This window comes from Phyllobates terribilis, unplaced genomic scaffold (assembly GCF_046119375.1).
Source record: "Phyllobates terribilis strain yellow unplaced genomic scaffold, ASM4611937v1 Scaffold_2__4_contigs__length_985480577, whole genome shotgun sequence".
Classification (NCBI taxonomy): Eukaryota; Metazoa; Chordata; class Amphibia; order Anura; family Dendrobatidae; genus Phyllobates; species Phyllobates terribilis.
Genome location: NW_027362762.1, coordinates 114,230,834 through 114,258,721, shown reverse-complemented (window position 1 = coordinate 114,258,721; position 27,888 = coordinate 114,230,834). Strand labels below are relative to the sequence as shown.

The following is a 27,888-nucleotide window of genomic DNA, read 5'->3' as shown; positions in this document are numbered from 1 at the left end:
TTAAGATTAATAAATAACCCATCATGAATATACTATACTATTTCTAGATAGTCATGTTGGATCCAATATCTGTACATTTCTGCAGAATATGGTAGCGCTATATGAGAAAAACATAATAAATAATTAATTCTTAAATAATCGCCTAACCTATGGATAGGGGATAACGTGCAAACTTAAGAATACCCTTTTAAATTCTATCAAAGACGGACAGCAGCACTTAAGTGGTTAACAGCAGCGGGCAGATCTGCTGACATTGATGCAGACTCAGTTTCTGAGCTTGGATCAAAGTCTGGCATACAACATACGATGTAATAGTATGCCATATGTCGGGAAGGGGTTAAATAGATCTATTTGTTCATTATACAGATCCTAATATAGTTGCCCAAGCGACCATAGATACCTACTTAACAGCATTTAAGTCCAATGTTGCGTACAGGTAATACAAGCACTTCATTCTTTCTGTAGTTGCTAAGTTGTGAGGAACCATATACTGTGCAAAAATTCGTTCCACTAGCAACCTGCAAAAAAAAAAAAAAAAAAAGATTTAGTAATTTAGCATGAAAGACATAGCATTTATTCATAAGGACAAAAATTAGTGAACACTATGTAAGGACGCACAAAATGCCAAAGTGTCATTCATTTGAATGCCACGGTAGATCTCGACGTCTTAGTGCCCCAATGTAAAGTCTGTCACAGGGTCCCCTTTACCTGCCATCTGCAAATTATAAAACTGGTGACTGCTTACAGGGTGGAAAAGTCATCAGCCCGTCCCCAGGTGACACGTGTCCAGGGATGACTACGTTTTCATGTCCCACCTTCCTCATTACACATATTACTGCCACAGGAGTAGTATATGAATGGTCACAGCTTACGCTGATAACGCCAGACAGTTTCAGTCCGTTCAATGCTATCTAATTCACAATATAGAAAGAAATCTTACATGAATGTAACAATGTTACAAGTAATCTAATACCATGTCATAATACCCTAAACAGACACATTCTGGCTCACGTACTTACCGGTCGTCTATGCTGTTCTGGTAATAGATATGAAGAAGTTTATCTTTAATCCAAGAGATTTGTTTTGCGGCCTCTTTTCCGGCTTCTGCTTGCAAAGCGTACTTCTTATAGATCTGAGCCAGGCCCATCATGGCTTCTTTTCTTACTCTCCACTGATCAATGAAAGAAAAATCACTGGGACTTCAGTTTAGATACATAGATGGCTCTAAATTGAGAACTAAAGATCTCTCTCACACATTTGACAGTAGCGTTACATTTTTTTTCCTTTAGGCTAGACTAGTAAAACACGCTATTATGAAAAATCAATGGAGATGTTAAACAGTTCTATGGCTTTTTCTGTAGAAAAGTGTAATACAAAAGTAAGACGACATAATTGTCACAAACAGTATTTAACATACTAATGAAAAGTTAACTTATGGTGTACCGCACAAATCTTAGGCTAAGAGCACATTAAAAGGAATGTGTCCTCAGAAAACATTGTGTAAATCAAATTTATACTTTCTATATTGCTATTTATAGGGGCAAAAGGGGAAATAAAAGAATAAATTCCAAATCTGGAAATTTTTCACACTGGCCACAAGGACTAACACTAGACTCACGCTTCCTGTTATGTACAGAAGACATTTCAGAAGTCTCATGATCACAGACAGAACTATAATGAAAGGCAGCACCCTATATATACACCATACGTTCCATATAATCCACCATTAACAGAAAATAAGGCACAGCTCACCTCCTCCCCGCCTTCACAATGACCTTTGCCCAAATCAGAGCATGCCCAGATATCACTTCTATACAAATAGGGTCTGAATCAGTCTATTGCTGCTAATGTTCATGTGAAGAAGTAAAAGTGTAAAATTAGGCCTGGCGGCCAGTGTGAAGGTTGCAGGATTATTATTTTTAAATATAGTGATTAAATTATTTTTTAATAGTAAATCATTAATTCAACTATAAATGTTAAATTTATTTAAAAAAAAGGGATGTCCCAAGGATAAAGTACATTTTAATTAATAGACCTTGGAATAATAATAAGTTCCACAACTGCATGTGTTAAGAATATTGTAAATATGCCCAAGATGTAATGGTTGTACCAGACTATGCAGAGATGCTCCAGTTCATCATCGGCACATACTACAGTTCCTGGCTAGGGAAGGAAGCATAAGTCACTGATAAGTGAGCATACAGACAAAACAGCATGGGCTCGCTTTCTGAGGTAAAACATTTCCCTGCTTGCTTTATCACAGGAGCGACTGTTTCTGCTGCGTCACCTCAGTGACATATCAGCAAAATGGCCACTGGACCTTCGTCACTGACTTAATTTATGATGCACTCAGAGCAGAAACACTTGCTCCTGTGATAAAAAAAAAAAGCAAGAAAATTTGTTACTTGAGAAAGGAGCAGTTGCAAGTCTCTGCTGTTTGGTAGGTATACTCACTTATCATAAGTGACTTATGTTTCCTTCACTGGCCAGAAGCTGTGGTATGTGTCAACCAGGAAATGGAGAATCTACATGGTCATATATACCAAACAACTGTACATATCAGTGGCACACTTTCAAGATCTCAGCACAGGAAAATGTTTTAAACACATTCAGTTCATTTCAATTCCTATTGGTTAAAATGTACTTTGTTTGTGGGACAACCGCTTTAGGTCTTACGTAATTAAGAAATGTGTGTGTAAAAAGGGCATGTATACTCCTCCTATAAGGTTTCACGCTTACCCGCTTATCAAGAGTTCTTTCCCGGACAAAATTAAGAAGGTGGTCATTAACAAGAAGAAGGTCTTTCTTTGCAGCAGTAACAATAGACACAATAACATCGTGTCTAATGGCTTCCTCAGGGTCATGGGACCTCACTTTTAGATATTCTGAAAAAAAAAAACCTGTATCATAACACTTTTACCCAAAATATCTGGGGCATGTTAAAATTAGCATCATCTACGGAGTTCAAACAAATTTCTGCCTTTGAAAAACCCATTCAATGCCTAATAATGAGGTTATTCCTTTAACAGGCGCAAAACTCAATCAGGTGAGTGGAATAGTCACTGAAATTTCTTTAACAAAAAAGAGAAAAAGCACAAAAAAAAGGGTTTCAGTACCTGTTAAGTCCTTGGCTAAATCTGGATGGTTCATTAAGCAGTGGCTGGCAAACTTCACACATTCCAAGCGAATGGGTACATGTATATCATTAAACCTGGCAAAAAAAAGCACAAAAAACTTTCAGTTCTCACTAGACTATTATTATTATTAACCTCTTCTCGACATGTGACGTATATGTACATCACCTTGGAGGAAAGTGCACAAAAACAGGATCTTAGGCTATATTCACACATGATAATATTACAAAACTAAAATTTAATTTCTAAAATAGAGTGTGATTGTTGCAAGTGGTTGCAGAAAGTTAAGACTGGGTTCACACGCTGCCTAAAGCATTACTGAACTACAGGAGCAGGTCATTTTACTCCGTTCCCAACCAGGGATATTTTGGAATTTTATCATACATGCACTTTTAACAGCTCTAGAAAATATGTTCTCATCCCTCCCTATCCACTTTTCCTACCCTATGCTTTCATTTAGCCTCCTTCTCCTCTTAAGAAAATGTTGATATATCAAAATTAAACCATAAAAACAAAACTGGAAAGAAAATCTTCTCTCGTTCGGATAGTCAAATAATTTTTGCCCCCCCCTTTTCTTTTTTTTTTAGATAAATGGGGATTTTTATGTCATTTCTATATAAAAAAAATTCTAATATTGTGGGAAAATGTGCCTATTCTTCATTTTTTTTGGAAACGGGGCTAAAAACAGCAGTTCGGACAGGCAGAATTGTTTTTCTTTTTGTTTTATTTTTATTCTTGCTTTTTTTTTCTCGTTTTATTTATTTTCCCACACGAGGTCTTAAAAAAGACTTTTGCGAGCAGTTTACCATATTAATATAGATTCTATTTATTGCAGATTTTCCCTGTAACTAGGGCTGGCATATTAGCCCAGTTACAATGGAAATTTAGACTCCTGACCGCATAGCAGAGCTGCTGCGTCCTAGGAGACTATCCCTAAACCTGGCGATCAAGTGACACCTGGGTCCGGAGGAGGAAGCAATGTCAGTGCCCTCTAATCTGTATACACAAGCGCCGATTCAGCACTCTGCATACAAATATCAAGAAGGTAAATATGGTAATAAACCATATTTATCTTTTCTATGAAGTGTCGGACAGACGGCTCCCAGCTCCCACACTGGCACGACCTTGTGCAAGCTGCGTACAATGCATTGATATTTAAGAACACTAATGCAAAGTAAAGCGTGGGCTGCCTGGACGTTTAGTCTATGGGCGGTCCAGAAGTAGTTAAATAAAATTCCACTTACCTGCCCAGGTAACACTGCCAAAGGGGTTTATTCTGAGCTGCCAATTCAGAATCCTTAGCTCCAAACATTTTTGCAAGAAGTTTCACCACCTGCAGTCGCTCGTCATTATCATTGCTCTGTGTCAAACAAATTTGAGGAGCTTAGATGTCAGCAACCCTTATTTCTCTCCCCTCACTTTACTATATATTCTCTTAGATTCACTTTTCTATTTACCAAAGTCTAAGGAATAAGATGCATTAGAAAAACATGGCAGTTTTGTCTGGAAATCGCACCAGACCTGTCCACAGGTTCTGTCTCATAGAAACATGTGGACAGGTATTTTAGAGTCAGCCCATCAGGATAATCATTATGAACGTGAATGCTTCCCCCCATGATAAATGGATCCGAACTCGACGACACTTACCTTAAGCTTAAACTCCAACTGAGGTAATACAGACAGGAGCAAATGGCTGTCAATGTTATATAACTCCAGGATCAAGTCGAAAACATGTTCTGACAAGTCGCTGATAGAAGTTTTACCAAGCATAAGGACTTGGTTAAAAAACTGCAATATAAAAACAAGAGAAAACAACAATATATTACAACCTAATCTACTTTTTTATTAATGTACAGACATTTTATTGCTTCAAGGCATCTAAAATGTTAAGTATATTATCAAGTAGCTTTATTAAAGAGGGATTTTTGGTACTCACCGTAAAATCTCTTTCTAGGAGCCTTCATTGGGGGACACAAGACCATGGGTGTATGCTGCTGTCGCTAGGAGGTTGACACTAGGCAAAAAAAGAAAAATAGCTCCTCCTCCGCAGTATGCACCCGCCTACAGGCACCAAGCTCACCAGTTAGTGGCTAGAGCAGTAGGAGAAGCATAAAACAAACAACTATGCAATGCTCAATGGGGCACAACCGTGAAAACTGAATGAGATGCCCAACAGGGCCAACTGGACATATGCCGAAAATCAGGGAGGGTGCGGTGTCCCCCAATGAAGGCTCCAAGAAAGATTTTACGGTGGGTACCAAAAATCCCTCTATCGCTTCATTGGGGGACACAGGACCATGGGACGTCCCAAAGCGGTCCCCTGGGTGGGAGAACAGAAGATAGTCACAGACTAGGTCAGACTGCGGCAACTGCCGCCTGCAGGACCTTCCGTCCAAGACTGGCATCAGCCGAAGAATAAGTGTGGACCTTGTAAAACCTTGAAAAGGTGTGGAGTGAAGACCACGTTGCGGCTTTACAGATTTGAGAGGCCGAAGCCTGATGGCGGACCGCCCAAGAGGCCCCCACCGCCCTGGTGGAATGAGCCCTTACTCCGGGAGGGGGAGGTTTGTCCGAGATGCGATATGCCTCCAAAATGGTCGAACGTATCCAACGGGCGATGGTTGACTTGGAAGCAGGAAGACCCTTGCGATGCCCCTCAGGGATGACAAAAAGGGCATCCGAGCGCTGAAGGGAGGCCGTTCTAGAAAGGTACACACGTAGAGCTCTGACCAGGTCCAGTTTGTGCAGGGACTTCTCCTGTGGATGCACTGGAGTCGGGCAAAAGGAAGGTAAAACAATGTCCTCATTAATGTGAAAAGCGGAAACCACCTTTGGCAAAAAGGAAGGCACCGGCCTGAGCACTACTTTGTCTTGATGGAATACCAGAAAAGGCGACAGACAAGAGAGGGCCGCGAGTTCTGCAACCCTTCTAATAGAGGTAACAGCCACCAGAAAAGCCACCTTCGGGGGGCGTGGCCTGGCCGAGTATGTGAGCAGACGTGTGGCAGAGGAGCTCCTGAACCCTGTCCTGTAATCCTTCCTGCCCGAGGGAAATAATACATTTGAGAGGACTTACCAGGTGCCCTGAGGTCTCAGGAGTGCGGGGGAGCAATCGGCGGTGCACTACAGGATGACCCGGCGAGACAGCAAGCAGAAACAGGCGACCAGCGCATCGCAGCACGAGGGCCAAAATGGCGCCGCGGCCTCTGAGGCGGGGACAGAGACTCCAAAGCAGCGGGAGAAGCGTATGGAGACGGTGATCCGGCTTTCCAAGTATGCACACGGCGGAGGAGTTGAGGAGCCTGCATCCGATCAGAATGTGCAGTCAGTGAAAGGCACGGTAACGGAGGGGGATGTGGAGAGGGCAGCAGGAGAGGCACAGGAGAAGTCAAATCAAAGGAAAATACAGACTCCCAGTCCAACTACTCCCCCCAGCAGAGAGGCTCAGGTTACCAGTGATGTTGACACAGTGACAAAGGATGATGAGCCTACCTTAAAAGATGTTCTGCTGGCCATCTCACATAGCAAAACAGATCTCACTGAACATATAGGGTCTGTGAAAATAGACATATCTCATATACGCCATGATTTGCAGAAAATAAGGGAGCGCCTCACTGCAACAGAAGGCAGAGTGGGGGATTTGGAAGATACGGTGTCTCCTATGACCAAAACACTTAAAACAGCTACTGACTCTATCAACTATTTACTCAACAAAACGGATGATTTTGAAAATCGCCTAAGAAGAAATAACGTGCGTATTGTGGGTGTGCCTGAGAAAGCAGAGGGCAGAGAGGTGGTGGATTTTTTTGAGACATGGCTGCTGCAATCCTTTGGAAAAGATAAATTCTCTAGAATGTTCGCTATTGAGAGGGCACACAGGGTCCCCACCAGACCTCCACCTCCTGGGGCAATGCCACGTACAGTCTTAATTAAAATGCTGCATTTTCGTGATAGAGATAAAATCCTGCAATTGGCGCGGTCGGCTAATGACTTATGTATAGAGGGGGCGAGAGTGTCCTTCTATCCTGACTTCTCTGTGGAGGTTTAAAAAAGACGCGCCCAATTTCAAGATATCAAGCGCAGATTGAGAACACTTCAAGTACCCTATGCAATGCTATATCCTGCACGCTGCGGGTCACAGCACTGGGTGAAACTCATTTTTTTGATTCATCAAAGGAGGCTGTAAAGTGGATGGACTTAAAAGAGAGACAAATCCGGACGGGCTGACGCCAATTTTGTGAAGATCCTTGACAGAATATAATACAATAATTCAGGGATTTTGAATTCTAGTGGATAATACTCCTCTGTTGCCTACTGAATTTATGTTCATAAACGTTATGATTGTTATTTTACAGTTATTATATACTGTTCATAACCTGGCTCTCATATATACCTCGGGCAGGGCAATATACTTATATGGTTGTTGAGGTGCTGGTTTCACCTACAATGTATAAGCAGGGATGAGACACTCTGCCGTTTGAATGTTCTGGGAACGTTGTGTGGGGGGGAAAGGAGGGAGTCTCTGATGCAACTCATGTCGCGGCGCCTCGTGTGCTTATGGCCTACTAGGCTGCATGAGGCTAAACACCAGACTCTACATGTTACGGCTGTTGGTATTCATTTGATTAAGGGGGGGGGGGGGGGTAAATGAGGTAGTGAGGGGGGGTAAAAGAACAGAATTTACTTCGTTTGGTGCAGGCTGTGTATTGATACAATACTATAATCCTGATGGTCGGACGCACGAGTGGGTGCGGAAAGATGTATGCGACAGTCCATTTTCAATTGTTGAAGCATGGTCAAGTAGATTAATGTAGTATCCTGGAATGTCAGGAGTATGGGAGATCACGGCAAAAGATTTGCGGCACTTAAATATCTTAAGGAATATCGGGAGTCGATAATCTGTCTGCAGGAGACGCATTGTAATATGGAGGCCGCTGCGGCACTGAGCAAGCTTTGGAGGGGGCCAGCATATCATTCTACACATAGTACTTACTCTAGGGGGGTTAGTATATTGATTCATCTGAATTTACCATTTGAATGTGAAAAAAGTATCTGTGACAGGGAGGGTAGGTATGTGTGCCTAGTGTGCAGAGTGGCTGGGCTTAGAATTTGCCTAATCGCTCTATATATTCCTCCACCTTTCTCTATACAGACTTTGCGCCAAATATTCCCATGGATAACGGAATTTGCTACCATACCCGTTAGTCATCGGGGATTTTAATATGTATCTACACGCTGAGCTTGATAAGTATAGGGGTAATGTGAAGGGAGGGGCTGCTCAAGAGACGTCATTGGCAAGGGTCCTGCAGGAAATTAGCTTGGTAGATGTGTGGCGGGCTCGATTCCCAAATGTTAAGCAGTATTCATGTTATTCAGCATCCTATTCTTCTCTGTCCAGAATTGACCTGGCTCTGGGAAATAGTCATCTAGTCCCTTTAGTTACTAAAGTAGAATACTGCACGAGAATGTTATCTGATCATTCCCCATTATTGGTAGTTTTGGGGGTTGATTCTGGCATTGCAAATAAAAGAGTATTGTGGAGATTTAACCCCTACTGGCTGGACGTATTCGGGGAACAGTTGGATTTAGCAGGTAAATTAGATTATTTCTTTAAAGACAACATAGGCTCTGCCCCTTTAAATATGGTATGGGAAACCATGAAGGCGTTCTTAAGGGGGATCCTGAGTAAGGAGATTTCCGTGGTTAAATCCAGAAACAGGGCTCGTACCCAGGAGTTGCGGAGAGAAGTAGACATACTAGAACAGAGGTATGTTGGGTCCCCAATTATAGAGAATAGGGAATGCTGGATACGGGTACAGGATACTCTGAATGATCATATATTGAAACAAGCAGAATATAAACGATTCTTCCTTAAACAGCAGTTTTATGTGGAGGGAGAGAGTGCAGGACACTTGCTGGCCAATATAGCTAAGGCCCAGACTGGGGCTCCTATGATTGCAGCTATCAGGGATACTAAGGGTGTGGTAATTTCTGACTCAAAAGCTATAATGGAAGAATTTTTTCAATTTTACAGACAATTATATGCCTCCAAACAAACTAAAGAGCAAAGGGACATAGATTTATACCTTCACAATATGCAAATACCATGCTTAACAGATAGCCAAAGAGAACAAATAGATGCACCAATTACACTGGAGGAGATGCAGGAAGCTTTAAAAGATTTTCAAAATAACAAGGCCCCTGGTGCTGACGGGATCCCCGCGGAAATTTATAAGGCGGCTGGGGGGGGTTTTGCTTCACAGGTTACTGGAAGTCTTTAGGGAAGCAAAGGAGAGGGGGACCTTGCCGACTTCATTGAGGGAGGCTAACATAGTTCTTTTGCTTAAGCCTGGAAAGGATGCCCTAAACCCTGAATCATATAGGCCAATATCCTTACTCTCGGTAGATGTAAAAATTCTAGCTAAGATCCTGGCTACCAGATTGGGGGCGGTTATTACACACCTGATTGCAGAAGACCAGACTGGGTTTATACCGGCCAAGTCAATGGCAATTAATTTGCGTCGGCTGTTCCTTAACTTACAAATGCAGCCACACAATGTGGGTGGTAGGGCAGTGCTATCGCTTGATGCCGCTAAGGCTTTTGATAGTGTCGAGTGGGAGTACTTATGGGCTGTTTTGAGAAAGATGGGATTTGGTGCTGAATTTCGAGTCTGGGTGCAACTTCTATATAGCAATCCAGTAGCTCGGATTAGAATTAATGGCAATCTTTCTGGTAACATTGAAATGGGCAGAGGCACGCGTCAGGGCTGCCCGTTGTCCCCCCTACTATTCGCCCTGGCTGTGGAGCCGTTGGCTGTTAAGCTTCGTTCCAGCAGCGAAATACAGGGGTTCTGCTACAAAACACTGGAGGAGCGGGTAGCTTTATATGCTGACGACCTTCTGTTGTTTCTGGGTGACACGGAGCAATCTCTGATGGCGGCTATGAATCTAATAATGGAGTTTGGAGATTATTCTGGCTTGCGGATGAATTGGGACAAATCAGTCCTTATGCCGGTTGATGGTTTGTCTCAGAATACGAAGGTAGGGAGTACCAGCTTGAAGGTTGTGCGGGAATTCAAATATCTCGGAGTTAGAGTGACCGCATCTATCGGAGATTATATTCCTTTAAATTTACTTGGGCTGCTTGCCAGGTTTCAGCAAAAAGCCGATACTTGGAGTAAACTTCCCTAATCAGTGGTAGGTCGAACTAATCTAATTAAAATGGTGTTAATGCCCCAATTATTATATATCCTTCATAATTCACCTGTTTGGATCCCCATGAGAATATTTTATAAGTTTCAGGCATTGTTTCGGGAGCTGATCTGGAAAAAAGGGGTGGCCAGAATTAGTTTGAATACACTTCAAGGCCCAAAGATCAGGGGGGACTAGCCGCACCTAATCCATGGATATATTTTCTGGCCTCTCAGGTTCAACAGCTGGGGTTGGTTCAGGGGAACCTGGATAAACTGATACGCCTACTTTCACACAATCTGCCGATTATCTCCTTTCTAGAAACAGGAATCTCGGGGTGGGATGCTAGGTGACACCTCCCGACCCTAACACTTATGGGGAAAACGTGGCAGAAAATTAAACTGTTGTTGGGAAAGAAAGGCTTTACCCCGTTTACTCCGTTATGGCATAATGCGGGCCTTCCAGAGATCCATAAATTGAAAGGATTTGGAATATGGGAAAAATTGGGAATAACTAATGTGGCGCAAATATTAGAAGGGGAAATACTTAAATCGTTCCAACGGATAAAAGACGAATATTGTGTCCCACAAACCAGTTTCTACTTTTATCTCCAATTGAGGAACGCATGGTTTGTACAGTCACGACATATGCAAAGTAAAATCCAACATCATATACTGTTTAATATGCTACTATGTCATAGAGGCGGGAAGGGAATGATATCCAGAATTTACGGGATACTTATGCAGCAATTTCAGTGGGACAGACCCTTAAATGTCAAGGAGAGATGGGAATGTGACATTGGTATTATATCCTCAGAGGAGTGGAAAGATGTGGTGGAGAGTGTCCCGACATTATCTACATGTGAAGCACATAGACTTTCACAGTTGTATTTACTACATAGAGTATATAGAACCCCCAAATTTCTGCAGCGCATTGGGGTAAGGAATGACAGTATGTGTCCGAAATGTGGAGAGGAAGGAGCAGATCTTATGCATATGATGTGGACGTGTAGGAGGGTCGCTGTATTTTGGAATGAGTGTGTGCAATATATTAATACTGTGTTTGAGTGTGATTTACCCCTACATCCTAAAGTATGTGTATTAGGTCATGTGGAAATAATAGGATGTGAAGAGGATGAAATAATAGCCATTAAGAGGACTCTATACCAGGTCAGAAAGCTTATAGCTGCACATTGGCTGGATCCCTTCCCTCTTAGGTTCCAAGAATTCCTGGACAGAATGCGTCTTTTATTAAGATTAGAAGAGGGAGTCTACAAAAAGCGGAAGGCTATACGTAAATTTGATAAAATCCGGGGTAAATGGAGCATGTTTCATGGTCATTATGTCATGTCTAATTTAAATATCACTTGAGATTGAAATGTTGTGGTCTCCCATATTCTGTATAACTAATTGCTGATTGTCGGATGCTATGCTATATATCCTTGGATCATTTTATCAATGCCTTAACGGCCAAGCAAGCTATATGACAGTACACGGTCTGTAATAACAAAATTTGCTCTTATCATATGGTTTTGGGGTTGTAATGGGTGGGGGGGGGAAGGGGAATGGGTGGGTTTTGAGAGGCTCTACCAGTTTGGTGATGTCTCACTGTTGGTTATTTGTAATGTTGAAAAATATCTTAATAAAAAAATATCTGATTTAAAAAAAAAAGAAAAGCCACCTTCCAGGAAAGAAGAGAGGCTGGAATGTCCTGATTGGGTTCAAACGGAGACTGTTGTAGGACGCTTAGGACCATATTAAGGTCCCATGGTTCCACTGGAAGGAGATAGGGAGGCGCCAGGTGGGCCACCCCTTGTAGAAATGTCTTGACCTGAGGACGGCTAGCTAAGTTACGTTGGAATAGAATGGACAAGGCCGAAACTTAGGCCTTTGAGAGTGCTGAGAGAGAGTCCCGCCTCTAGGCCAGACTGAAGAAAAGCCAAAATGACTGGCAAAGAAAAAGACATAGGAGCCAGCTGATCCTGTTCGCAGTGACGAAAAAAGGCTCTCCAAGTTCTGTGGTATATGCGCGAGGTAGCGGGTTTTCTGGCGTTAATTAAGGTCTGAATGACATTGTCAGTAAAGCCCGCCCTCTTCAACACCGCGGCCTCAACGGCCATACCATTAAATTCAGAGAACGAGAACTCTGATGAAGAATAGGACCCTGAGAGAGGAGGTCCGGACGGTCTGGTAGTCTCCAGGGGGAGTCGATGAGCAGATTTACCAGAGCTGTGTACCAGACGCGTCTGGGCCAATCTGGGGCAACTAGGAGAACTGGTACTCCCTCTGTCTTGATCTTTTTGATGACTCGAGGGATCAAAGGTAGAGGTGGAAAGAGATAGGGCAGTTGGAACTGTGACCATGATATGACTAGCGCGTCCTGGGCGATTGCTAGCGGATCGCGGGACCGAGCTACAAAGGACAGAACCTTGTGGTTTAACCGGGACGCCATGAGGTCGACGTCCGGCGTGCACCACCGTAAGCAGATTTGGTGAAACACCTTGGGGTGGAGAGACCATTCTCCTGAGGCGAGGCTCTGCCGACTGAGGAAGTCGGCCGTCCAATTGTCGACCCCTGGAATGTGGACTTCTGAGATTGCTGGAACCGTCTTCTCGGCCCAAAGTAGCACTCTTGCCATCTCTTTTAAAACGGGCTTGCGGCGCGTTCCCCCCTGATGGTTTATGTATGCCACGGCCGTGGCATTCTCCGATTGTACACGGACTGGGAACCCTGCCAGGATCTTCTGCCAGTGACGTAACGCCAGGTAAATCGCCCTTATCTCCAGAATGTTGATGGGTAGGAAGACTTCGTGGGGACTCCACCGGCCCTGGACCGTGTGTTGCAGAAAAACTGCCCCTCCAACTGATGAGACTGGAACGGTCGTGACCACCTGCCAGAGAAGCGGAAGGAATGACCTTCCGGGTCTGAAGGAAGAAGGGCGGGACCACCAGGTTAGCGACCGTCTTACTTGACGAGGTAGCCTGATGCGTCGATCTAGAGATGACGGATTATTGTCCCAAGCTGAGAGAAGGGCTAGTTGAAGGGGCTGGGTATGGAACTGGGCAAACGGAACGGCCTCCATGGCTGCTACCATTTTTCCCAGGACACTCATGCATAGGCGAAGGGAGTGTGGACTTGGGTAGGAGAGAATGTGGATCCCCTGCCGTAGAGAGTTTCTCTTTTCCCTTGGAAGGAGGACCCGGGCACGAGTCGTGTCGAACTGCATGCCTAGGAAGGTTAAGCGTTGGGATGGGACCAGGGAGGATTTGTCTGTGTTGATCAGCCAGCCTAGCCGAGAGAGTGTGTTCAAGGTGATCTGGAGACTGTGGAGACAGTCCCTGAACGTGGGGCCTTTGATTAACAGGTCGTCGAGGTAGGGGATGATTATAATTCCCCTTGTTCGAAGAATGGCCATAACTGTTGCCATGACCTTCGTGAAAACCCTCGGGGCTGTGGCGAGGCCGAAGGCTGGAGTACGGTCGTGTTGAGAGGAGGGGGTCGGTTGAGCGAACTGACGAAAGGACCGGAACTGAAGGGGGCGTCTCCTAGGAAAAGGGGGTTTGGATCTGGGCTGGGGGAGAGAGGTGCTCTTACCCCCAGTAGCATCAGAGATGATCTGGTCTAGCTTGGATCCAAACAGCCTGGAGCCTTGAAAAGGAAAATTAGTTAGCGATCTTTTGGAAGCCGGGTCGGCACTCCAAGCCTTAAGTCAAAGAATTCTACGTAAGGCAACGAGATTGCTGGAAACCCGGGCTGAGCATGCAGCGGAGTCGAGGGACGCCGTAAGTAGATATTTCCCTGCGTGGCAGATTTGATCTGCTAAGTCGGCCAGATCGTCCGGGGAGACCCCTGCTAGGATGTCCTGTCTGAGCTGTTTGGCCCATGTGGACACCGCTTTTGATACCCAAGTTGAGGCAAAGGAAGGGCAAAGGGAGGTGCCCGCAGCCTCAATGGCTGACTTAGTGAGGCCTCAACCTGTCTATCTGTGGTATCCTTAAGGGAGGAACCGTCCGGAAGAGACAGTACCGTCTTGGTCGAAAGGCGAGAGACGGGAGGATCCACAGATGGGGACTCCGTCCATTTGCTGACAAGGTCACGGTTAAAGGGGTATAGGATATTTAATGGTTTCTTTCCTGTAAAGCGCTTTTCTGGATGCTCCCACTGCTTCTGAAAGACACTGTCAAATTCTGCATGGTTAGAAGAAGTGCGTGCGGGGCGCTTAATTTTTTTGAAGGGAACTGAGTAGTCCTGAGAAGGGGTCTCGTCTTCTCTAACATGCAGAGTCTGATTGATGGCCGTAATAAGGCTGTCAATCATGTCCTGGATCCTTGAATACTGGTCTGAGTCGGAACCAGAGTCTGAATCAGATGCAGAGTTAGATCCTAGGGCGACCTCCGGGGAAGAGGTGTGAGACGCAGGGAGCATCTTGGAGTCTGGAGAGCTGGAGGATGAGCTTGTGGGAGTCCGTTTCTGAGAACGTGCCGTCAGTCTGCCCCTGAGAGGAGGGGGCAGGGGTGCTTGCGAATCGTCTGTGGGGACATTCGGAGCACTGGTGGCCATGGATAACATGGGCAAGCGTTCTAAGACCTGCACCAGAGATTGAGAAACCTTGGTGAGGTCAGAGACAGACTGGGACATAGCAACAGCCCACTGCGGAGGGGAGGGAGTTCCTTTGTCCTGGGCGGCGGGGGAATCCTGGGGTGCCAGCATGGCGGGAGGTTTGCAGGTCGAGCAGAAGGCTGTAGTGAGACCCGCAGGCCACTTAGTACCACAAAGAGTACAGGAGTAGTATGTGGAAGAAGAAGGAGGAAGTGACCCAGGGAAGCGCTGTTAAGCGCCATGTTTGGTGAGAGGAGGAGGGGGGGAGGAGGGCAGGTAACGCCGGGGGACTGGGACCTACAGATGAGAGACAGGGGAAGTACCTCTCTTAGCGGGTCCGGCTGTCGTCTCTTCCTCTCCCCTTCTGAGGATGGTCTCAGGATGCCCCTCCTGGATAGGGGGGGGGGATATTGGCTTTTCCTCCTTCCCGCACTGGCCGATCCTGGACAGTGCAGGAGACGGTGTCAACCCCAGAAAACTGGGGGAAGTTCACCCGCAGGGACCACCGTCTCCCACCCAGGCCGCTCCGAGGAGGGGGCTGGGGTGGGAACAGGCTAGGACTGGCCACCGAAATCACCCTGAGACACCCTAAGGTGACAGGGGATAAGTCCTGCCCAGCGGGTCCGAGAGTGGGCGATGTGGGGGTAGCCACACGGCTCTCTCGGTCGCTTGTGGGTTAACAGGGGACGCAGTGTTCCCTGTTAGCCTGAAGAGCTGTATCAGAAAGAGAAAAAACAAAGGTTAATAAACACAGCAGGGTTGGATCTGTGAAGATCCAGGTCTACCTCCTACAGACACTAAGCTTAAACTGGTGCGCTTGGTGCCTGTAGGCAGGTGCATACTGCGGAGGAGGAGCCATTTTCCTTTTTTTTGCCTAGTGTCAACCTCCTAGCAACAGCAGCATACACCCATGGTCCTGTGTCCCCCAATGAAGCGATAGAGAAAAACATCTTACCGTATTTGTGTATACAGCTACTATGTATACTGGTGTGTTTCCATGGTTACTGTAGATATACTTCATAAGGAGTTTGTTTGTAGTTTGAACCATAGAAACACATATATAGATATAAGGTGTGAACATATACAGGACAGGTATATATTGATATATTGCCAATTATTGGAGGTCCCATCACTGAAAGAGGGTGCCCCTTGTCCCTCATAATTGAGCCATGCTGTAATTAACTCCTGCATATGCAGTTCTGGGGGCATCGCTATGCAGGCAAAGCTTAGAAGGATCCTTGGGGGTCCAGAAATGGCATCCCCACTAATCAAAATGTGATGGTTTGGCTCAGCAATATAGCATCATCTGGCACAATGTGGAAATATAAAAAAATTAAATAAAATGCACCGTACAAAGTGGGAGTCCATCATATTTACAAAGAGAGTACAACCCCCATCACTCAGGGCAGTGACTAACAGGGGGCTGTGTATGTATATATACAGTGCCTACAAGTAGTATTCAACCCCCTGCAGGTTTAGCTGGTTTGATAAGATGCAAATAAGTTAGAGCCTTCAAACTGCAAACGAGAGTAAGTTTTATGAACAGAAGCATAAATCTTACAAACCAAAAAGTTATGTTGCTCAGTTGAATTTTATTAAATTTTAAACATAAAAGTGTGGGTCAATTATTATACAACCCCTATGTTTAATATTTTGTGGAATAACCCTTGTTTGCAATTACAGCTAATAATCGTCTTTTATAAGACCTGATCAGGCCGGCACAGGTCTGTGGAGTTATCTTGGCCCACTCCTCCATGCAGATCTTCTCCAAGTTATCTAGGTTCTTTGGGTGTCTCATGTGGACTTTATTCTTGAGCTCCTTCCACAAGTTTTCAATTTGGTTAAGGTCAGGAGACTGACTAGGCCACTCCAACACCTTGACTTTTTCCCTCTTGAACCAGGCCTTGGTTTTCTTGGCTGTGTGCTTTGGGTCGTTGTCTTGTTGGAAGATGAAATTACGACCCATCTTAAGATCCTTGATGGAGGAGCGGAGGTTCTTGGCCAAAATCTCCAGGTAGGCCGTGCTATCCATCTTCCCATGGATGCGGACCAGATGGCCAGGCCCCTTGGCAGAGAAACAGCCCCACAGCATGATGCTGCCACCACCATGCTTGACTGTAGGGATGGTATTCTTGGGGTCGTATGCAGTGCCATCCAGTTTCCAAACGTCACGTGTGTGGTTGGCACCAAAGATCTCGATCTTGGTCTCATCAGACCATAGAACCTTGAACCAGTCTGTCTCAGAGTCCTCCAAGTGATCATGAGCAAACTGTAGACGAGCCTTGACATGACGCTTTGAAAGTAAAGGTACCTTACGGGCTCGTCTGGAACGGAGACCATTGCGGTGGAGTACGTTACTTATGGTATTGACTGAAACCAATGTCCCCACTGCCATGAGATCTTCCCGGAGCTCCTTCCTTGTTGTCCTTGGGTTAGCCTTGACTCTTCGGACAAGCCTGGCCTCGGCACGGGAGGACACTTTCAAAGGCTGTCCTGGCCGTGGAAGGCTAACGGTAGTTCCATAAGCCTTCCACTTACGGATGATGCTCCCAACAGTGGAGACAGGTAAGCCCAACTCCTTGGAAAGGGTTTTGTACCCCTTGCCAGCCTTGAGACCCTCCAGATCTTGTCTCTGATGGCCTTGGAATGCTCCTTTGTCTTTCCCATGTTGACCATGTCTGAGTGCTGTTCACAAGTTTGGGGAGGGTCTTAAATAGTCAGAAAAGGCTGGCAAAAGAGATCTTTAATCCACACATGTGAAGCTCATTATTCTTGGTGCCTGAACTACTTCTTAATACTTTAGGGGGACCAAACAGAATTCTTGTGGTTTGAGGGGTTGAATAATAAATGACACTCTGAATTAACTTTAAACGTTTTTTTAAAAAAAAAAAAAAAAAAATTTGCTGCAGTGCATTTCCCACTTCCAGGCTGATCTACAGTACAAATGTCACAATGCCAAGTTAATTCCGCATGTGTCAACCAGCTAAATCTGCAGGGGGTTGAATACTACTTGTAGGCACTGTATATACAAAACAGCCCAATTCAGACGTCAGGAATTCTCTTCGTACACAAAAAAGGTTGGAACATCAGAGTTTGGTCAGTGTGTCTGTTTTTACCATTACAGTGTCATCAGTTTTTCTCGGATAAAAAAGAAAAAAAATAATGAGCTGAGGTTTCTCTAGCGTCTCATATCAAACGGTCCGTGAAAAATGGACGGCATCTGAGTGCTGCCCAATTTTTTCTTGGACCCATAGACTTGCAATGGCGAGTGTGATCACAAACTGGAATCTAAAATCAGACACGTCTCCACTCAGTCCACAACAATACAAGGACATGGGAACAGCTCCATGAACTATAATAAGTACGAGTTATTTCTGTGAAAAATACTGACCGAACCAGTAAGAGAAAAAAAACGATGTCTGAATGAGCCCTAACATTTACTGCACAGAGGGGGTGACTCGTTACTGCTCTCACTCACCAAAAGTATATAGTTAAAAAAAAATTGGGGAAGAAACAGAAGAAAAAAACACCACAACAAATCTTACATTAGTAATGTAGGGTTCTATAGCTTGAGCAGTTCTCTTCAGAAGAGCCTTAGCCAGGTCATACGCTTGCTTGTTTAAATTCTGAAAGGTTAAGAACAAAATAAATACATTGTTTTAACTAGTGTGAAAGGCGAGTGTAAGGCTATAAAGAAAACCTATACAGACAAGAAATACCAATAAAGTGAGACTAAATAATAAACCCATGAATACCGCATAATTGCCAACCATACCAAAGGATGTATTCAAATAAGGCAAAAATAGAAAATAATTTTATTTATCCATAATCAATAAACATAACAAAATGAATGCACAACATATAATTAAAAAGACAAAATATAAAAATACATATGAGGGGATCAGGGTGTGCAAGATGGAAAAAGGAGGGTAGCACATTGTATATTAATTTGCATTATAAATTCTAAGCAGAGTATAGTGCACCAGAAAAAATTGCACCAAAACAATGAAACAGGAGGCTGAATAAATAGAGAATATTTGCCTATGATTTGCTATAAAAGTGACAAGTGCTGTAAACAATCAAAAAAAAAAAAAAAAAATCAATAAATAATCCAAAAAGTGTGGATTAATCTAAATAAATAAATATACATACATACATACATACAAATAATGTCACAATGGGGAATGTACTCACGCAGGCACGTGGTCTGCCCACACATTGGATACCAGTAAGTGTGTCACCAAGTGTGATGTAACTAACTACTAAAGAGCAGGAATATTCACTACTCCCCAACCCATGGGGAGTAGAGAATATTCATGCTCTTTAATAGCGGGCACACGTGATCGCCAAGCCGCTGCAGGAGCCGCGGGTGCAGCTGACACTGTGCACGCTATTAAGTAGAACACATTCACTACTCCCCACGCCCATAGTCCGAGCGTGGAGAGCAGTGACTATTTCGGCAGCTCATCTCAGCATGTGAGGGTGCATGGCAGTGACATCATGGGCTGCTCACACGGTGATATCAGCTGCTGGCAGCAGAACAGGAGGCAGCGCTGGAGCAGAGGGAAGGAAGGTGAGTAGAATTGTTTATCTTTTTGAGTGAAGCATGATGGGGATTGTGGTGCCATGCATACCAGGATGGGGATTGTGGTGCCATGCATACCAGGATGGGGATTGTGGTGCCATGCATACCAGAATGGGGAGCATATATATATACCAGGATGAGGGATATTAGTACAGAATTGGGGGACATTACCCCTATAACACTGTCAACAGCAGACCCCCTCCCCGTAACAGTGCATCATGACCACATTTTTTTGCATCAAATTTTTTTTCTATTTTCCTCCTCTAAAACCTAGGTGCGTCTTATCGTCCAAAAACTACGATATATGTCATATGATTGCCAAGGGTTTAAAAAAGTCCATTTATTTTTCTTAACCATTGCTGTATACTTAGATGTGTGCTTTGGATAATTATCCTCATGTAGAGCACATTTTGCTTTATAACACTCTGATAATCCTCCAATTACATTCATCCTGTAACACTGTAGCTCAAAGCCTCCTGATCCAAAAGCAGCAGGCAAGGTTATAGGTCCCTCACCATGTTTCATTGTAGGTAGATAGGCTAATTACATTGCGCCAAATGAAGTTTGGCATCACAGGCCTAGATCACGATATATACATATACCCATGTAAGCAATAAACCCGACAGGTGTAAAGCTGCTAATAGTAAATGGTTGATTAATTATTCTATATGGTTATAGACCTGTCACTAGATTCATGCTGCTCAAACCACAGGCACCATAAGGGTAAGTGCACACGATGCAGAAATGCTCAGGATTTTTTCCTGAGCGTTTCTGCATCTCTCTGGCAGGAAAAAACGCATGCGGATTGTACATGCTGTTTCATGCCAGGGACATGCGGAAATGAAGCGGTCTTCACTTTCATTTCCGCATGTGGGTTGACAAGCGCTTCCCAAGCGATTTTAGCATCACTTGGAAAGTGCTTGTCAACTTCACACTATATAAATCCATGCAACCGGCATGGATTTATATAGTGTGAATGTCAAAAAATAAAAAATAAATATATACTTTACCCTCTGATGGCCCCCGGTGTCCTGCTTCATCGGTCCCGGCTGCCGGCAGTGAAGACTGTAGGACCTTCCGACGTCAGCGTCACGTGACCCGTCACATGACTCTGACGTCAGCGAAGGTCCTTCATTCAACCGCGAAGTGCGCGGGAAGCCGGCAGGACGCAGCGCGGGCCGTCAGAAGGTGAGAATATATATATTTTTTATTTTATTCTTTTTTTTTTTTAATGGTACCTGGGTCTGGATGAGAGTCCTCTCATCCACACCCGGGTACCATCCGCACATTAGACCGCATGAAAAGCGCATCAACATATACAGTGATGTGGATTCCATGCGGTCTAATGCAAGTCAATGGCGGCAAAAGAGCAGCGTTTCCGCAAAATTAATTGACATGCTGCGGATTTTTGACCGCAGCGTTTACGCTGCGAAAAAATCCGCATCATGGGCACAGCACATGCGGATTTCCATTGGGGAACATTGCTGCCCTTCTACCATGCGTTTTTCATGCGTTTCCGCGGCGTTTACGCAACTGCAAAAACGCCGCGGAAACGCATGAAAAACGCATCGTGTGAACTCAGCCTAAATCAGACAGCCAGGTGTGTCCTTCTCTGAAACGCAACGTTACAGAGAAAACAGTTTAAAAAACTGGGGACTACTGGAAAAGATGAGACTAGTATGGTGTGGACCCTTGTCAGCTTCTCCTTACCCCAGGTGTAGACGTGTGAGACGTGTCAATCAACTGGTGGGCGGTGGTACAAAGCCGGCCAGGGTCTTCAGACAAGTCTGGTCAGTCTCTCCTTAAAGTTCCCAATCAGCCGGCGTCCAATTCATGCTGCGTGTGGTTTAGTTAGCATGAGTCTAGTGACAGGTTCCTTTTCAATAAGCACAATTTAATGGAATTCTCCTACTAAATAAAATTTTGGAATTTTATATTTGAAGAAAGAGGGTCAGTTATCCACATCCAGCAGAAGTGGCTGCAGAAACAAGATGGTGGATATGCCATAAATGTGTATACAGCACTAGGAAATGCGTCATTAGAAATGGGCCTATTGTTTAAATCATTAAAATCGGGTTTTAACTTAAATTTAAAAATTTTTTTCTAAAAATAAAAAATCTAAATACAATTTCCATATAAAGATCTAAATATAAAAAGAAAAGTAAAAGACTAATATTACATTGGCCAGTTTGGAAATTGCATTTTTTATGTAGTTAAAATAAATTTAGTTTTTTCTTTGTATAGTGCAATGTTTAAAAAAAAAATATCTTGCAACTGGTCAGTACAATATTACATGCAGAGAATGGGGATTCTAGCTCATCAGTCTTGCAGTACAATCCTCCTACAGATGCACGGGCACATGAACTTGTCGAAAAGCGTTGGTTTTGCTGACTGAACTGTCCTGTCTATATTTATGTTCCTGAAATAAACTTGAAGATTTTAGTCCACTCACGGAGTGCCAAATCTCTACAATATTAGGCTCCTACTTTTCTTTTCAGCAGCAACATGGACATCAGCAGCAATATGTGACCCAGATCCTATTTGTAGAGAAGTGTGTGCTCTGATCTGGGCGAAAGTCATTGTGCTGGGAGAGGGAAGAGGTGAGCTGTGACATCACCTAGTGTAAATAGAGGATTCTGTGCCATTTTTTGTATATGGATGTGTTACCTTTCATTTAAACCCTACCTGTGATGATAATGAGACTACTGAAAAGTCTCAAGTATGAGCCTAGTGTTAGGTCTATTGGGTAGTGTAATATATATTACTGCATTTTTCAGTTAACATAAAAACACAAACTGTGGGTCATTTTAATGACATTACCTGTAAATGCAAAACATTATGAAAGGGCTCGTCCATTACTTTTACTGGAGAACAGCTCCATGTAGTGGCGGAGGTGCAGTACCGGGCCGAGGCCACTATATAAGCTGATGAGGGGCTGCACAGCACAGCCCCTCAACTGAGCACAACCAGCCACCGCCCGCACCAGTAACAGCTGATCGGCGATGGAACCGTGTGCTGCACTCACAACAACCTGATATTGATGGCCTATCCTTAGGATAGATTATCAATATAAAAGCATTAGACATTTTTAATGTTAAAATACTTAAAATTACAATTAGGAAAAAAGTACCTTGTGTGCGGGAACCAGATTTACCAGTACAGTGTCCAGCAATTCCTGAGAAACCGTGTCTCCTTCACAAATAATTGAGCTCATCAAATCCACCATATGCATATGAACTTTCTGATTGTGGCCATTGCTGAAATTGTTAAAATTGAAAGCTTACTAATAAAATATGAGACCATGTGTACAGAAAAGCAAATAGATGGTGTCACTTAAAGGGGTTGTCTCACAATAACGATGCATGACATTCATAGGATCTTTCCTGATGTGGGCCCCTTAAAGGGGTAGTCCCCGCGAACAAAAGTGAATTTTAATCAATAGATCTTGGAATAATAATAATTTCCACAATTGGATGTGTTTAAATAAAATGTTCCTGTGCTGAGATAATCTTATAAATGTGCCCCTGCTGTGTACTGTGTAATGGCTGTGTCTGACCGTACAGGAACATGGTCTGATCATACCACATCTTCTGGGCAGGAGAGGAAGCAAAAGAGTATACAGACATTACAGCAGGGAATCACAGCTGATTCTTTCTTTGTAGTAAAACATTGTTTAAAAACAGGCAGGGAAAGGTTTTGCCTCACAGAAAGAATCAGCTGTGATCCCGTGCTGTAATGTCTGTATACTCTTTTGCTTCCTCCCCCTGCCCAGGAGCCGTGGTATGATTAGACCGTGTTCCATACACTGTCATTACACAGGGGAACATTTATAAGATTATCTCAGCACAGGAACATTTTATTTTAACACATTCAATTGTGGAAGTTATTATTATTCCAAGATCTATTGATTAAAATGAACTTTAGTTCGTGGGAAAACAAACCCTTTAACCCCTTAACCCCCGCGGGTGGTTTGCACGTTAATGACCAGGCCAATTTTTACAATTCTGACCACTGTCACTTTATGAAGTAATTACTCTGGAACGCTTCAACGGATCCCCCTGATTCTGAGACTGTTTTTTCGTGACATATTGTACTTCATGATTGTGGTAAAATTTCTTCGATATCACTTGCGTTTATTTGTGAAAAAAATGGAAATTTGGCAAAAATTTTGAAAATTTTGCAATTTTCTAAATTTGAATTTTTATGCCCTTAAATCAGAGATATGTCACACAAAAGAGTTAATAAATAACATTTCCCACATGTCTACTTTACATCAGCACAATTTTGGAACCAAAATTTTTTTTTGTTAGGGAGCTATAAGGGTTAAAAGTTGACCAGCGATTTCTCATTTTTCAAACAAAATTTACAAAACCATTTTTTTTTAGGGACCATATCATATTTGAAGTCAATTTGAGGGGTCTTTATGACAGAAAATACTCAAAAGTGACACCATTCTAAAAACTGCACCCCTCAAGGTGCTCAAAACCACATTCAAGAACTTTATTAACCCTTCAGGTGCTTCACAGGAATGTTTGGAATGTGGAAGAAAAAAATGAACATTTAACTTTTTTCACAAAAATGTTACTTTAGACCCAATTTTTTTTTATTTTCACAGGGGTAACAAGAAAAAATGGACCCCAAAATTTGTCGTGCAATTTCCCCTGGGCACGCAGATACCCCATATGTGGGGAAAAAACACTGTTTGGGCGCACGGCAGGGCTCGGAAGGGAAGGAGCGCCATTTGACTTTTTGAATGTAAAATTAGCTTGAATAATTAGCAAACGCCATGTTGCGTTTGGAGAGCCCCTGATGTACCTAAACAGTGGAAACCACCCACAAGTGACACCATTTTGGAAACTAGACCCCTCAGGGAACTTATCTAGATGTGTGGGGAGCACCTTGAACCCCCAGGTGCTTCACAGAAGTTTATAACATTGAGCCGCAAAAATAAAATTTTCACATTTTTCCCACAAAAACGTTTTTTCAGCCCCCACTTTTGCATTTTCATAAGGATAATAGGAGAAATTGCACCATGCAGTTTGTTGTACAATTTCTCCTGAGTAAGCAGATACCCCATATGTGGGGGAAAACCACTGTTTGGGCGCACGGCAGGGTTCGGAAGGGAAGGAACGCCATTTGACATTGATTGTAAAATTTGCTTGAATAATTAGCGGATGTGCCCCTGATGTACCTAAACAGTGGAAACCCCCCCATAAGTGACACCATTTTGGAAACTACACCCCTCAGGGAACTTATCTAGATGTGTGGTGAGCACCTTGAACCCCCAAGTCCTTTACAGAAGTTTATAACATGGAGCCGTGAAAATAAAAAAATCAAACTTTTTCCACAAAAATGATGTTTTAGCCCCAATTTTTTTATTTTCACAAGGGTAAGAGGAGAAAATGGACCCCAAAAAGTTTTGTGCAATTTCTCCTGAGTACACCAATACCCCATATGTGGGGAAAATACAGTGTTTGGGCGTACGGCAGAGTTCAGAAGGGAAGGAGCACTGTGTGACTTTTTGAACGGAAAATCGGCTGAAATCGAGAGGGGACGCCATGTCGCGTTTGGAGAGCCCCTGATGTGCCTAAATAGTGGAAACCCCCCACAAGTGACCCTATTTTGGAAACTACACCCCTCAAGGATTTTATCAAGGGGTATAGTGAACATTTTGAACCCAGAGGTACGACACAGAATTTGATAACATTAGGTCATCATATTGAATAAGTTGTCATTAGTCTTGAGCGCAAGTGCTCGCTACTTGAGTTTGCATCGGGTACTCAGGTATGCACCATGTATCACGGGTGCTCGAGTGACATGCTCTGGTCCCTGCCCGCATGTTTCACGGTTATTAGACACCCCAAAAAAAAACATGTGGGGATCGCTCGTGCATGACAGGCAATCTCCGCGAGATTTTTTTGGCCATGAGGCATATGGGGCAGAGACTCGAGCATGTCACTTGAGCACCCGCGATACTCAGTGCATACCCGAGCACCCGATGCAAACTCAAGTAGCGAGCACTTGCTCTCAACACTAGTCGCCATATAGTCATCTTTTTTTTTTTACTTTTGAAAAAAAAAAACCTCTAACCCCAAGCCCAACACCAACACCAGCCCCAGCCCTAATTTTTTACGCCGTTCCTAGTGCGGTATAAGTGATTAGACAACTTTATTCTTTGGGTCAGTGCGATTACAGCGATATCAGAATCATATCGGGTTTTTAAGATTGACAGCTGTCACACACTAAAAGACACATTTTGTAAAATCTAGTTTTTGCATCGTCATATTTTGAGAGCTATAATTTTTTCCATATTTTGGCTTGTTTTTCTGCGGGACAAGTTGACATTTTTATTGGTACCATTTTCGAGCACGTGACATTTTTTGATCGCTTTCTATTCCGATTTTTGGGAGGCAGAATAAACAAAAACCAACAATTCAGGAATTGTTTTTTTTTTTTGTTTTTTTTATTCTGCTCCGCGTGTGGTAAAATTGATAAGGCAGCTTTAATCTTCGGGTCAGTACATTTACAGCGGTACCACATTTATATCGTTTTTCTATGTTTTGGCGCTTTTACACAATAAAAGCTATTTTATAGAAAAAATAATTTTTTTGCATCGCTTTATTCTGAGAGCTATAACTTTTTTATTTTTCGGCTCATGGAGCTGTATGGCGGCTTGTTTTTTGCGGGACAAAATGACGTTTTCATCGGTACCATTTTTATTTACATCCGTCTTTTTGATCGCGTGTTATTCCATTTTTTGTTTGTCGGCATGATGATAAAGCATTTTTTTCTTCATTTTTTTTTTTTTTTTTTACCGTGTTCACTGAAGGGGTTGTGGGATAGTTTTATAGGTCAGGTCGTTCCGGACGTGGCGATACCAAATGTGTGTACTTTTATTGTTTGTTGCTTTTTTCATAATATTTATTGATGGGTACATTATATTTTTAGTGGATTATTTTATTATTTATTTTTTAATATTTTTACAATTGTTTTTTTTTCTTGTTGTTTTTTTTTTCACTTTCTGAAAGTTTTTTTTATTTGTATAATTTGTCCCACTATGGGACTTTCACTTTTTTTATTCTGATCGCCTACATAGCATAGGGATGGAGCACCATCCCTGTGCCATGCAGGCTGTCAGCGCTGCACAGTGAGAAGATGCGCAGTACATGACCAAAGGATCTTACTGCTGTCTGGTGACCCGGATGTTGTCATGACAACATCCGGGAAGCCGCGGCAGACAGCGCTGGAGGCCGGAAGAGGAGGTGAGTATCCCGATCACCTCCCCTTAGCCACAGCAATGCTGCGATCGACTTCAATCGCAGCATTGCGGGGGTTAATGTGCCGGAAGCGGTGCGGGACCGCTCCCTGCACATAGTACCGGGTGTCAGCTGTGACAATCAGCTGACACCCAGCGGCGATCGCACTCGCACAGCCTGTGTGCGCGCGCGATCGCCATGACGTACTAATACGGTCAGGCTCTTAAGTCCCAGGGCACAGACGTGTATTAGTACGTCATGGGCTTTAAAGGGGTTAATCATGTACGCATAGATGAAATTACATGGTCGCGAATGGAAAGGGCACCGCATGTTCCTACCCCCTTTCCTGTCACTACAGGTGGGGGACCAAATTGAACGGTGGATCAGGAGCCCCTGGAGATAGGTGCAGGTCTCAGAGGTCTATTTGGCATAAATGTATCATAAGCTTTAGAATAAGTTAAGATGAGGCGGATAGGTAACAGATTTTCCATCTGCAGAGAATACGCTCGATGTGTGGAAGGCAAAGCCAGTCTAAAAATCCAGATTGGTGAAACTGTAGCCGACAAGACGTACAATACAGCTTAAATAGAATTAAAAAAAAATAAATAAATAAATTGGTTTGGCATACATCAGATACACAAAAGTATATGAATACATTCTGCATGTATACTAGAACACACAGTATACCGGATGACAGGCAATATGCCAAAAAGGTGATATGAAATTTTTCTTTACGTTAAAAAAGACATAGTTCAGCTCTCTTGCTTGTTATACATTGGAATGATTCCCCGCCATGCTGGTCATTGTGCCGGGAATGATTTTGTGCACAATTAAAAATTTAATTAAACGATATCTGACAAAATGTAATACATGAAACATTGTGCATTGGCTACATTTCCTTTGTTTGTGGGATACATAAAAATAGAATGTCTACTTTTGTGCACTTACTTGATCACTGAAAATAAAGTGCGATACAGCTGAGTGAAGATTTCATTACTGTCCTCCAATTCAAAGCAAATATTGTAAGATTTCACCCATGCAATATTCTGAAAGGAAGAAGAAAATAATGTGTTTATGACTAGTTAATGAAGACAAATACAATTAAAGGGTTGTCCAGGCTTGAG

At 43.3% G+C, this 27,888-nt stretch overlaps 1 protein-coding gene across 1 annotated transcript in view; it reads right to left on the bottom strand.

Moving 5' to 3' along the window:
- PDS5B (PDS5 cohesin associated factor B) overlaps positions 1-27,888 on the bottom strand; it is a 132,209-nt gene that overhangs the window by 65,387 nt on the left and 38,934 nt on the right. Inside the window, exons 5-13 of the mRNA XM_073662516.1 lie at positions 27,713-27,810; positions 22,639-22,765; positions 18,469-18,549; positions 4,782-4,922; positions 4,379-4,494; positions 3,117-3,211; positions 2,740-2,885; positions 1,020-1,171; positions 405-518 (exon numbers count right to left, since the gene is read on the bottom strand). Coding sequence (XP_073518617.1) covers positions 405-518; positions 1,020-1,171; positions 2,740-2,885; positions 3,117-3,211; positions 4,379-4,494; positions 4,782-4,922; positions 18,469-18,549; positions 22,639-22,765; positions 27,713-27,810 — 1,070 coding nt within the window. The remainder of the gene's footprint in view (positions 1-404; positions 519-1,019; positions 1,172-2,739; positions 2,886-3,116; positions 3,212-4,378; positions 4,495-4,781; positions 4,923-18,468; positions 18,550-22,638; positions 22,766-27,712; positions 27,811-27,888) is intronic.